This window comes from Varroa destructor, unplaced genomic scaffold (assembly GCF_002443255.2).
Source record: "Varroa destructor unplaced genomic scaffold, Vdes_3.0 BEIS01000001.1, whole genome shotgun sequence".
Lineage (NCBI taxonomy): Eukaryota > Metazoa > Arthropoda > Arachnida > Mesostigmata > Varroidae > Varroa > Varroa destructor.
The window spans coordinates 65,947,506-65,961,435 of NW_019211454.1; the positions used below are offsets into that span (position 1 = coordinate 65,947,506).

At 40.5% G+C, this 13,930-nt stretch overlaps 2 protein-coding genes across 9 annotated transcripts in view; one reads left to right on the top strand and one right to left on the bottom strand.

Annotated features, from left to right (window-relative positions):
* LOC111246425 (uncharacterized) overlaps positions 1-10,458 on the top strand; it is a 41,930-nt gene extending 31,472 nt beyond the window's left edge. For all 7 annotated transcript variants that reach the window (XM_086984699.1, XM_022795990.2, XM_086984684.1 and 4 more), the window contains 5 exons: positions 61-389; positions 3,205-3,524; positions 3,904-4,113; positions 4,408-4,898; positions 5,071-10,458. In XM_086984699.1, the coding sequence (XP_086840825.1) occupies positions 61-389; positions 3,205-3,524; positions 3,904-4,113; positions 4,408-4,898; positions 5,071-5,470 (1,750 nt within the window). In that variant the 3' untranslated portion in view covers positions 5,471-10,458. The remainder of the gene's footprint in view (positions 1-60; positions 390-3,204; positions 3,525-3,903; positions 4,114-4,407; positions 4,899-5,070) is intronic.
* Positions 1-13,930, bottom strand: part of nwk (FCH and double SH3 domains nervous wreck) — a 107,293-nt gene that overhangs the window by 76,222 nt on the left and 17,141 nt on the right. The window lies entirely within an intron of this gene.

Below are 13,930 nucleotides of genomic sequence, written 5' to 3' on the forward strand. Positions count from 1 at the left end.
GTGTTCGGGATTAATGCATCACTGTGGTGGGGGTGGCCTTTCTGTTGTGGTCCTTCGTAGTTCCCTGCATCCGTCGGCTCTGTGGTCGGGCGCTTGCGGGCAGTCGACGCTATCGCCGGTGGCGGGGGGCTCCTCAGGCCCCGCGGGGCTGAGTCTCAACGTGGGCGCACTCGGCATGGGCGTGAGCGTCGGCGTGAGCCTACCCGGCCTTTCACAGCTCACTTCGCTGCCGGCGCTTCCGCTGCCTCAACTCGCGCCATCATCTCCAGATGAGCTGAGCCCCGCACCGCCACCTGGCCCGCCATCTCCTTCGGCCGCCAGTATGCCCTTGTCTCTTACACATCACCCCTCCAGTCTGCTGCCATACGTCGATGACCTTGACTTTCTTGGTGAGTATATACGGCACTTTTATAGATACGTGTATATGATCTATCCCATCAGAGGAAGTATGCTAAAATGCTTTAATTATTTCTCGTACCATTTATCAAAGCCACCTAGTCCGTCTAACAACGTTGGCGATAGAAAAGACAACACAATAGATTAGGTATACTGATACTGTTATCATTCTAGCTAATTTACATCTGATTAGTCAAAGGGGTAGGCTTGCATAATAGTAAACAACTATTAGAGAATTACAGTGCATTACACGGTCCGTAGTAAACATATATATATATAAAAAAAACGATGATAGGTTTAGCAGTATCTATTAAGTATAAATTAAAATCTGCTGAGATTTCGAGTTTCATGATTCTGATAATTAAACCCAACGACAAAACGGGTGGACAAGCCCAAATAAACATAAAACTTGCTTAAAGTGAGATAATAAATTCAACATATGGTTCGAAATACCGTAACAGCTAGAAGTTTACACGTATTCCCTTTATGCTAGCGGTTTTGGCACTGGTTTTTTTGCTGACAAAAAAAAACACAACGCAAGGATAACGCGCAACATTCGTTTATGTATTTCCGATCGGCTAAGCGTGTATTTCTGATTCAAATGTATAGTCTTAGGTGTCTCTTCGGTGCTCCGAAAGGAATAGCTACTAGCAGTAGATGCTTTATTGGCTAGGTCCTTTTCCGCATTTAGTCACAAAACCTATTACAAGATTGTAATTACCAATGAGCATTGCTCAAATGGTTAATTAATTAATAATCGCTAATGTATCGTGTATGCAAATTTAAGGTAATGTTTATATGCCTCTTAAGTAATTAACATACATTGTTAAAAAATAATTGTTTATATTTGGTAAGCTAGCCCATAACTAGATAGAGAATTAATGTAAAAATATACATATTAGAAAAAATATACGTGTTAGAAATGACGCTCGTAGTAGTAACTCAGCATAACCGCTGGAACTGTATGTTTGTTTATCTAACAAACGCTAGTAAAAAAATAGCCGCCCCAGAGCCGTTGTCGGTTAGGTACTCCTCTAATTCCCTGGTAGGGTGAGGGAGGGGTGATGGACTCTTCCGAGACCCATACCTACTTAGATTCATCCGTTCTACGTCCAGTAAGCGATACGAGAAGTGTGCACAGAAGGTCATTAGTGCATCAGATATACCTGCTCAAGCCGTGTAGCATTCTCTCTAATTAGGGTATGTCAGCGGACGTTTACTCAATATTCAAACTGCTATAGCCACTATGGCGCAGTTACCTTTTGCTGCTCAACCGTAGCGAATCGACTGAGCTTTAACTTAGACCTATTGTCAAACATTGACGTACAGCATCTCCTTCTATGAAGCAACTTTTAACAAAACGCCTAACACTTTTATTAATCAGTCTCTCGAGAAATTCGCAATTGCAAAAAGCAGACCATATAAGATTGAATTTGAGCTAGAAAGATAGGAAACAAGCAGCCCGTTTCACAACCCCTTTTTTCGAATGAGACAATTTAAGGTAACGAGGAGCACAAAATTTTTATCTTGCAATGCATTACTTAGTTGTGCGTTCTACAGTCGGCGCTTTAAACCCCCGAGTCACAGCGGATATGTCTGACATAACGAAGTAAATATCGATAACGCGAAACCACTAAGCGATGATTTGTTCAGACCCTTTCGAATTTTTCTGCAAACAATTATAAGAAGTTGAACGCTATCTAGAAAACGGGAAAAACGTTTTCCAGTTGGCAAAATGAGCCAAACGGAATCAGAAATACGTGGCATTCAAATACAGGAACAAATAAACATACATGAAACCTCTTCGCTCAAAGTGTCTGAAGTCGCTGATATACCGATTTGAGTATATTTAAGGATACTAATTTAAGGATAAATTGTACTGGTGTAATCAAAGTTGTTCTGCAAATGCTTACGTTATGCACGACCGTTTCTCTGATCAATTTACTTATCTGTTCTCCTCTCGACGTAAAGCAAATTCGAATCCCAAAGTATCCGGATAGCAGTAAATATAAATCTAGGAACAAAAACGATCCTGTTTTTCTTTTTTATCGACATTGACTACCAGAAAAATTATCTAAAATAGATAGATGTCCTGTATGACAATGTTTCGCAGTGCTGCTTCTAGCATTTCGAGACGTCTGAGTAAAAACTAAATTAATTGCACGAGAGACCGCCAAAACGTTAGAGGATAAACACATCGGTTAGTATAAATCACAACATTACCTACTCGTTTACAATCACTTTTCAAGCTACCAACCCCTTACCAGGCTGTGAAGAAATGAACGCTCTCTTACAGTTGTAAGGCCAAGGTAGTCCTGCATTTAGCTCCGATGAAGTTTCCAAATTGAGTGCAATGCCTATGAGATTTCTAACACGTTACTGGTCTTGCTGTGATCATATAAGCAGACTGAGGCATCCTGGACTGATGTGCATCATCGAGTCACGTATAAAATTTACGCCATTGGTAACCTAATTGTTGTTCAATGATGATTATTGTTGTGATCAACAGTGCAATAGTCGTCCACAAAACACATTCATTATGGTGTCGTATATTTGGTAGACAGAATTAACACAAAAAAACTGTCCCGTCATGAAACAGCTGCTCTGGAACTCTAGTTAATTTGTCTGTCAGGTGGTTTTGCCGCACGAAGCTTTTCTTATTTGTTGGTCTACTAAACTTAACAAATCCGACGTAGACCTACACCAAAACCATGAGACAAAGTTCTGTATAAGTGATTTGTAACTTGCAGAATTAGCCGTTATGCGCGTTGGTCGATTTTATTTGTTGTTGTTCTTGTTCATATGTAGCTTCCGGGGCGAGCAGTCCAAACGGTGCGGGCGGGGGCGGAGGTCTGGGTCCATTAGGTCCAAGCGAAGACAACAGCGTCGACTCATTCCTGTCGTCGCACGGTGTCTCTCTTTCTCGGCTCCCGCCCGTCAGTTCGATTATCAAGAACGAGTCTCCCCCACCTTCAGACAGCCTTCAACAGCAGCAGCAGCAACAACAGGCACCTTCATCACAGCAAGATCAGCAACAACAACATCAACAATCGGGCGCCTCCTCTGAAGCCGCCCACCATACTCAGCAGCACGGACAACCGCAAAGTCATTCACAAAGCTCGCTTGAGGTACCGTCGCTCCCTAACCATCAGATATTGTATAAAGTAACGAATCCATCACAAATGTCCTAGAAGCATAATAGATAGGTGAAGAACGTATTTGTTTACCATATTTATATTCTCATAACTCGCGTGAGCTCTCATGGTAACGGCGCAACAATATGTGGAGCTTTGTTAAATGTCCACTGCTGGACTAATAGGGTTTCTATTACACGATCGGCCATATTCCGGAATTGAAATTAGTGCCTCTGCTCTTTCTAGAGTCAAAAAATAACACGTTTGTTTTAAAAATCTCTATGTATTATCCCATATAGGAGCTACTGATCACGTATGCTTATAAATGTCAGTTAACAAATATTTTGATTTCATCCGTTGTATGCTTATTCAGCTCGCACATAGTGTTTTTGCTAGTCGTGGGCTAGCGCCATTGACCGCACCTCATGGATCTGATCATGAGTGGTCTTACCAGAGCGATGCGTCCAGTTCATTACTCCCCAAACTACAGGCCTCCCAGCTTGGCCTACCTGTATCCTCCATGTTCCTTAAACAGGAGCAGCTCGGCCAGCTCAAGGCTGATCTCGACCCTCACACCACTCAGGTATTTTACATTTGCTATTGGCACAGTTGAATATCACGTAGATGCATTACACGCTGGCTAACAAGGTGTAGAAGAGAACAGGCTTTTTAATTTATAAATACATTCTGTTCCATTGAAGCCCTTATATTACATTATTCCCATACTGTTGCAAGGAACGCACCATTAAAACACCTCACCACCTAGTTTTAGTCTGCTATCTTCTCTCATGGTTGTCGATTGATAACTTATGATTCTTTCCTACTATGTACCAATATGACCTGGCCATTCACTGACATACTGTTGTTTTTGCTGCAGTTTGGCTCACTGGATTTCTCGCAGCACAGCCAGACCCCGGCGCTGTCCACTGCCGCTAGTCATAGTTCCACTCTTTTGGGGCATGCCGATTCAAGCCACGGTGCAGGAGGTCCAGGCCAAGGGCATAGCGATGCGCCAGCCTCTGCTGGACCAAGCGGACGGCATGGCAAGCGGCGGGGCCCAGCAGGAAACCAACAAGACCCACAACACGCTGGGTCGTCGTCCGAAGTTCTAGGGGGCGTCGTTTCGTCAGGAAGTTCTTCCAGCCAGGCCGGTACTGCCGGCCCCTCAAAGCAGCATGTGTGTCCTGTTTGCAGTAAAGTTCTAGCGACCCGTAATGTCTACCAGTTGCATATGCGCAGTCATTCGGGCGAAAAGCCCTTCAAGTGCGAGCAGTGCGGTAATAAGTTTAGTCAAAAAACATCACTAACAAGACACTTCCGATCGCATACCGGGGAACGGCCATTTCCCTGTGAAGTATGTGGAAAGAGGTAAGCAGATATACATACATAATCTGCACGTGTAGCTAGGCTAGGTGTACTCTGGCGCATTATGATCGAAATCATCGGAGTTGGTAGCTTAAGAGAACAGATGTAAGGGTGATTCGTAAAAACGCTATCACATCTCTTCTCATTGTTGTCTTTTGTTTCGTCTGTCGACTAGATTCGCTGACAAAGAGCGAATCAAAATCCACATGCGGACCCACACCGGAGAGAAGCCGTTCAGCTGCGAGGTATGTGGCAAGCGTTTCTCGCAGAAGTCGACGGTGAAGCGACACATGTCGGTGCACACCGGCGCTAAGCCGTTCCAGTGCGCCACCTGCGGTAAAGGCTTCGCTAACCGAGGCAATCTCAATGCGCACGCTAAAACGCACGCTTCCGCGAATACTAGAGGGGGGGGCGGAGGAGCAGGAGGAGGCGGAGACGGCCATCGCGGGAGCAGCAGGAGCACCACAGCAGCAGCAGCAGCAGCAGCAGCAGCAGTTGCCATTTCACACGCGCCATCAGGACCCGGCACGGGCTCAGCACAGTTACATAACCTGCCAAGCTCGTCCGTCAGTTAAATTTACGCGAGCACTCTTAGACAATAGATGTTTCATTTATTGATAATTACAATAATGACGAGCGTGACATAATGAAATAAGCCCAATCCACATTGATACATACACGATATACGATTATTTTGTTGATCATGTTATGATGGGTGTCAATTATTATTACTATTGCTGTTATTACTACTGATTACCCTTTTTCATTTAAACATTGTTGTTTTACTATTAGTATTACTATTATTATTGATAGTATAACGATTATAATTATGACATAATTTATTGTTGTTGCACACTCTAGAAAAAAAAAAGTGAAACAAAAATAGTGGTGATAAAGAACGAATTATTTTATGCAGCGAAACATTTTCTCTATTTCGGTTACTTTTCATACCTACTTATAATCTCTTCCTGGCCAGCCCTCTTTCATTTATTGATTGTCTCCCCAATCACACACACACACACACACACACACACACATATATATATATATACATATATATATATATATATATAGAGAGAGAGAGAGAGAGAGGGGGAGGGATGCATATGTACACTGTTTACCTCACGTTTAGATACTAGCGTTTTATAGAAAATTAACGATAATCTATTACGCCTTTAATCCGTACGAAAAAAAAAGAGACACATTACAAAAATGGCAACCACTAGACGATGCCGAAAGAAAAGTGTAGAAAAAGTGATGAGATAATAGTAATACTATTAATGATAATAACTCAATATACAATACTATCTCATTACGCTATTAAGGCCAGCATCGTAAATGGCTAAAGCCAAGCAAACGCGAGAAGTTACTCGACGATAGTGATAATGACGCATAAAAGTTTAAAATGACAAACATGAATGGTATGGCACACTTGTTGAAGTTGGGGGCAAACAAACTGGCAGAAGGCTATAAAATAATAATAACATTTCGACAACAACAATACAAACGCGAGAGAAAGTAAGAAGGTGGCTGGTAAACTGATAAGATCTTTAAATATATATACATATAAATATATATATATAGAGAGAGAGAGAGAGAGATGAATGATTGCGAGAGAGAAAGTGAGGGGAGAATAGAACAGCCGGAATCGATGCTGGTGTCACCGATGATATTGATGAAGTGCTAACGGAAGTGGCAATGTTGAGCAGTGATTGATGCAAGGTGTCAAGTTGAGGAATAGAGCAAACGAAAAATTCAAAGACGACGACGACAAATAAACAGTCGATGGGTGGGCTGGTGCCTTGAATAGGGGGCGAAAAAGAGCACACGTAAACAACGAAATCCATTAATAAATAGGGACAGAGTACTGTCTGGAACGTATAACAATATTTGGCATTAATGTAACCCCTATTCTTTTTCAAGTTTCGACACATTGGAAGCGTACTCTATTTAGATGTTGGCGCGTGTCGTCGGTCAGAAGCTGTACGATCATCTTTTCTTTACCATGGCAACATGCATCGCTAGCAGTTAAAGTTGTCAACTTGTAAAATGTATTGTTATTATTTGTTCCATTCGAGACTTCGAGGAAAGTTGTGCACGAGGTATTCGACCCTATTAAAAATGCGGAAAGGTGTTGTGAAGACTGGTGCAAGTAGTAATAATAACAATAGAAAACGATATGGCGGAACACGGCTGACCCTTGCCACTGCCCTGGAGAAGGATGAATACTAGCCGAAGCGATTGTATACCTGTCTATCTGCAATATAGTGGCGAGAAAGGTGTTAAACAAGTTATAGTGTGAATACTTTGGTTTGTCAGTTGCAGTACAAATCTCAGAAACGTACGGTGAATGAGGCCGTGTCAGCGAGCGAACCATCGAGCCAATGGGCTTCAGCGTACATACGATATATATATGATGAGGTGTGAGCTACGCCGTTATACGTTTATAACGGTACAGAGAAAAACTGCTCTCTCTCAGAACTAAGCGGATTTCAGAGCAGGTACAATGCACGGACATGACACGAAATGCACGTTGATTAGATCCACACCCAATAATGAATCTGGTGCTCTGGAGATCGTTTAACGGCCAAGTATACAAAACATTCATAGCTGTGCTTCGAATCAACACTTAAACAAGTGGTAATAGTTTTTAGAAAAATGTAAATGTTCTTGTTCTTCGTAAAAAAAAAAGTCACAAAATGACAGTGGATCGTACAAACGAGAACAAATGAACTGTCATTTGTAAGAAATGTAGAATGAGCGTTAGATGTACACAACGGCAGCATCAACTACCGTTAACAATATGAATTATTAATGATAGAAGATAGACCTAAAAACGCATATGGCAATAACCCACAATTATAACCTTATATTAGTACTAACATCAGCGAGTTGATATAATAACTACTGCTGCTACGCGTTTGAAGCAGGCACGGTGAAGATATATAAGATGAAAAAGACAAAAATAACAACCATGATGATGATGCTTATTATTATTATTATAACGATACGGATGATGATGATGATGATGATGATGATGATCTCAAGCGCCTGCCCCCATGTAGCCCTGACAGGGGTGGTGGGGCTGCTGAAAGCCGTAGGTGAATTGTAGAATCCTGCAACAAGCCAACCAGCTTTTGACAGAGCGAAACAAAGCAGAAACATTATAACATATGAAAACTCCCACAGTACCCGCTGGCATACATCGACATGATAGTAATGTTTCTGCATATGTAGATAGTCTAACTTATGCTCTTGCAAGGGGGTAGCAATAACAATATTGCTTTAAAGGAACTTAGAGCAAAACATATTATAGGCAGAGGATACATCGTTGTCAGCCGCTTCGTAGACGAATTCGTAGCAGGCGTTTGTTGCTTGATGCTAGACGAGCTGTATGGTAAGCCAAGTGGTGTTCTTTTAGGCGGTGATGAATGTGTGTCATAAACGAGAAAAGCCACAGAGCTGAACGTGCTAGATAAAAAAACAAAAAAACACACAATCCTATATTGAAAATATCCTGTGTTTCGTACAACGGATGTTGTGTACAAACGTAGTAAGATAAAAGCTGACATTATGTTTTTGGTTGATGTTTGCATTTCTTGTTCATTGTTCGAAATATATCATTGGGCGATGCCAGATTCTATCAGTAGTAGAAATACGTCGTTCTAAACACGAATGGCTTGCAACTCTAACTAATCGGCGCAATTCAATGACTACGGGCTGCTTGTGGGCCTTTTGTTACGCAAGCTTATTTGTAGCTTATTTCATTATCTGCGTATAGACGCGGTCGACGTTTATCGACCCATCTAACTGCGTCTCAATGTAGGGATGAATCCAGCGGCAGTAGTCGAATAAGGGCTTGAATGTGTCTACAGGGTACAAGCAATGTTAGGGTCACAGATACACAAGCAACTATCCCTTATAGCCAAACGATGTGATTGCCAGTTGAAGAATTGTAACTTGAAGCCAAGTTACTTTAGGCTGACAACTGTATCTTCTGAAGCATATTTACTGCTTGCTAAAATGACAATTAACAGATGGCAAACGGTTATTTGTTAAGCAATAACATTGAGTACCTTATCTACACATACATACGCAAGAGACATACAAGAACGCATTCAAAACTTACGATACCCTCGACCTGGAAACTTTATCCACAACTCAATTAAAGTGATTATAACAGCAATGGCGAAACTTATAGAAACGAGGTTAAATGAACCGAACGACAAACAAGAAAGCTATAACTACGGCCAGGCCTCTCCTGCTATTACGCTTATTATGAACGTATTGTATATGAATAAGGGATAGCTAGAGCAACATAAATTGTATAATTCAGATCAAATTCTATGTAGAACATATTATTATAAATCGAAATCTCCATTATGGTACCCTTTGGAAATAAAAAAAATTTTCGTGCAATTTCCTGTGCACGTGTTGCGTTAGCAGGAAAAAAAACGTAACACACTGAAGAAACCTATTTGTAACATAAGCATAATATATTCATATGACTTCATTCAGGCAATCAATCAACCAATCGTACATTATGCCGTTCATGAAAATATTCTACATAGACACATGTATACTAAACAAAAAAGAAAGTCGATCCGTGAGCAGGTCCGGCAATCTCTGCACGCCGAAAAAACCATCATGGAATTATATCCAGCAATATACCCACTACAACACATAATGAGAAATGGTGACACTGAAGCTTCTAGCGACCATTGCGGCCTTTACTTGCTTGCTTCGTAATGTTCTATGCACCCGCCCCGCTGGAGGCACACGAGACATACTAACGAGAAGAAGGAGTTGGAACGAGTAACAGAAACAATATATGCCTTCCATCTCATAGGGCGGACGGATGGGTATGACGGACACCTTTTTGGGTATCTAGTGATATCGACAGTCGACTTACAGAGGGTAGATATAGAAAGCGGTTATTTTGTTAATACTGTTGCCGTTAATGAGATAGCCATTATATATATATGTGTATATATATATATGTATGTATATATATATATATATATATACACATATATATACATAAGGGATTAATAATATTATGGTTCTTATTATTAAGTATAACAATATAATAAAGCGTGTTAACTAAGATGAAAAAATGTTAACGCGACTGGTGATGACATGATAATGATGACGATCGTATATTATAGTTAGGAGGATTGTTACTAACGTCGTGATTATAAGAATTAAATAAATATATTTAAATAATTAATAATTAAATATAAATGCATATAAGGGCAAGGCAAATGCTAACCATCAATACGATAGGCAAACTGAATCAATTACAGAAACTATTGCATACAAGGTGCAATTGAAGAATTCATTATACGCTGGTGGGCAAAGCTGATGATAACAAAATGGACCGGCAAAACGCAAATCGTTTTAAGTTTCGTAATAAAATGATAATCATATGGATACCTATAGTGACTGAATGTAACCACATGATTCTAGCAATAAAAGTGAATGGACACAAAATAGCAAAGAAAGGCTATACCTTAGCCTATAATAAAGAAAAAAAAAACAGAAGCAGATTCCGTGATGAGAACGAAGGGTTATTATTGAAAAAAAAAAATGACAAAGAACCATGCTTAAGGATTATTGCTTCATTGATCAGGGAACTTGGATCCAGATCTATAGCAAATACGCGACCTCACATTAGAACTTCGCCAACCATCGTAAACAATAGTAACAACGTTTAGTGGAAGTGAAGCAACTCAAACTAGGAAAGATATTTTCTATTGTGACCCCCAGTTAGGGGAACGCACACACAAACACACACACACACACATGCACTAGAAACAACAACAATGATAATTACTGTTAATATATCAGCAGTACTGGTACGATTGTTACTAAAGGCTCGGTGAAACGAGACTGTAGTCCCGTATTCACCGTTGTATAGTTAATAATTATTATAGCAGAAAAAAAGATCGAGGAGATTCGTGGCCTGAATGTGGAGTGGTAGCTGCGTCCAGTAGGTACACTATGTCGCGCAATGGATTAAGAATCAAACAATTCGATTCTGGACACACACAGAGAGTGAAAATAGGAACGCTGCAACGCGGTAATTTATTAAGAGCAATAATATTCTAATGGTAATTTGGTAGTGGGTGAACTACGAGGACGTGTTCGGCCAGTGAACGTACATAAGGAGAAATAGGCTAAGCTCAAACAGTGTTTCTTCAGATAGTAACAATTACTATACTATGCTATAATGGTAATTATATTATTATACCAATTGATTACTACAAAACCGCTATTGCAATAGAAATATTGCCCTTCTTTATCGAGCTCGACGGCACTCGTCCGGCAAATGGGAAGATTTCCTCGTCGCCAAAATCAATCGCTGCAGAATAGAACTAGAAGGAGACCCATAAGGACGATAATAGTAGCAATGACAGTAGGGGTAACTGTAGCCGTATGCGATAGGGAACATATAGAACAAAACTCGAACCAATAGGGTACGTACGCACCCACTCCCTGTCAATCGAACGATAGTCAAGTAATTGTAACAATCGGGACTGGCGCTTTCTTCCAGTGAACAGTATTCATCTATTCTGACTATCTGCAACGCAAACTAATAATTGTCACAAAAACACGATATTAATGGGCGGGAAGATTTGAAAATCTTTTGCCAATAATAATAATAAATTAACTAGTAGCATATACAAAATTGACATTTTGCATCTTGATGACTATAATAATGTTGGTTCTATTATCATCATGAATAACGATGATGACAAAGTATGACGACGATGATGAAACAACACTGACAATGACAATGATATTTATTATATATACTGTTATAAATTAGCGATAATATTATTGCTAGAGAAAAATAAGCGGCAAGAGACAAAATGTAGGGCAGTCACATTATTGTTACTATTGTCAAACAAAACGCATCCACACTCCGACACGAGAGAGGCAGAATCGAGCGACCTTTAACAAAGTGATCTCCGCGGAGAAGTAGGTGTCAAACAGAATTATATGATATTATGTATGATTAGCAAATGGATAAGGAAAAAAGTGTTGGCAAATTTACAGACGATGATGAACTAACCATTGAAATGAGCAATAACAACAGACTATGTAAACCGATACAAGCATGTTCTAGTTCAAGGGAGCTGATGATTGAAATCGCTGATGTATTAAGTCTGACCATACTGAGTGACGGGCCGCGTGACGAATGAGACTCTGAGATAGACGCAGGCAAAAGAGAAACGCAAAAAACATGAATGAAAGTAATGACTGAAGCTCGGAGATCGCGGACGAGCGGGGTTCCCCTTATGCAACGTGACGCCTCCGGCGATAACAGAGGCTTCCTTCTACATGTACTCTTATAGACGCCTCAAAAGAAGATGAAGGTGACTACCGATCACTGTTACAGATTCTTCATTTTCTTTTTTTTTTTTTTTTCGGAATTGTGCTGTGTCCGTGCCACAAAGTACAAGGCCACTGCTCGACCGCAGTCTTCGGCTTGGTCTTGTGTACATTGTTGATTCAGTTTGAAATTTAGTGCAGCACGCAGAAAGAGAATGTTATTTACGAAGACAGACATTATTTGTCACAGATGTACTGGGCTGGGGTTGATATACCAAAACATCTTTGAGATAATATGCGATGTTTTCTATATTACCGGCCAACGATGTGACGACAGCAAGCCGTTAAGTTGTTAATTCAGAGACATTTTACGCCTTTTTTTTTTCTTTTATACTAGCAAACAACGCGCCCAATTGCCGACGCGCTCTCTGGTGGTAACCCATGTGATATTTATCGTTCGTTTACCATTTGCACTGTTTACTTATCGAGATTTATTTATTGACGACCATATGTATACGCCCTAGTGATAATTAGCAACTCTATTATGGTAGAAAAAGAAATCATTTCTAGTAGCTCGTTCTAATTTCCATGTATTTTGTAGATGAGCACATTTTGACCCTGTGGATGATTGCCGTTTGTAGTGTGGCCGTATACTGCGATTATGAAATTAAGTTGCCACCAGGGGGCATTTTCGAGGGCTGCAAACTGTGTGTACAGAATGGATGCCAGACCAGTCGTGACAACTGCTTATCTGAAGTCAAGTAAGTAAGTAAGTAAGTAAGTAAGTGCAGCATTAAAAATCTCTTCGTTTTGTGAAGACGCGATGCAATAGAAGGCAGCAAACGTTAAGTTCTGCACAAATAGAACTTTTTTGAGGAACAAGTTGCCACACGAAGCGCGAGTATGCGAATCTGAATAAAATTGAAAAGTGCTAGAACGAGCCTAAGCAAATGGCCAATGGGTAAAAAGTTAAGCCCTCCCTGTCATGATTGCTTCTAGTGATACGACCGATTACAAAACCACGAGCCGATGAGAATGAGAACTGTGCAGATGTCGCTTACTAACAAATAAAAGGAAAAAAAGATGTCGGACATAGAGCGAAGCAGGTACTACTAGAGCAAGCTTAAGGGCACAGCTGATACTGCCGTAGTACACACCGAACACACACAGCAATCCGTGAAGCACGCTGCTTGCTTCCTCGAAAGGTTTCTATTAATCGCGGAGATGAAGCCAACAAGCTAAAGAGGTGCAGTCTTCTCTCAGGCGGTTCGCTCACTGATTTCTGTTGGTGCAATTCGGATAACTGGTTGACGTATTGAACAGTTCGTATCAAAGCCATGGAAGAAGCTATGTCACTTTTTGCGCTTGGCCCTTGGAGTTTTGTATACCTTGTTCATTTTACAGGGAACCATATTCAAAAGGCCATGCCTGTAAACGCAATATGTAATAATGGTAAAACACACAGTTATAATATTCACGGTAGGTCAACGACTTTCAAATTACACATTTCTTAGCTTTTGCTAATAACGGATGAACGAGATATTATGAAAACTAGTAACATTATTGCGTAACATAGAACGGCTAAGCTATCGTACATACGGACTCCGTTGTTACAATGCGTACACATCTAACATATATGTATGTATGCCATGCTATTATATATTGTTTTTACTGTACAAGAGTATTTCTATCATATA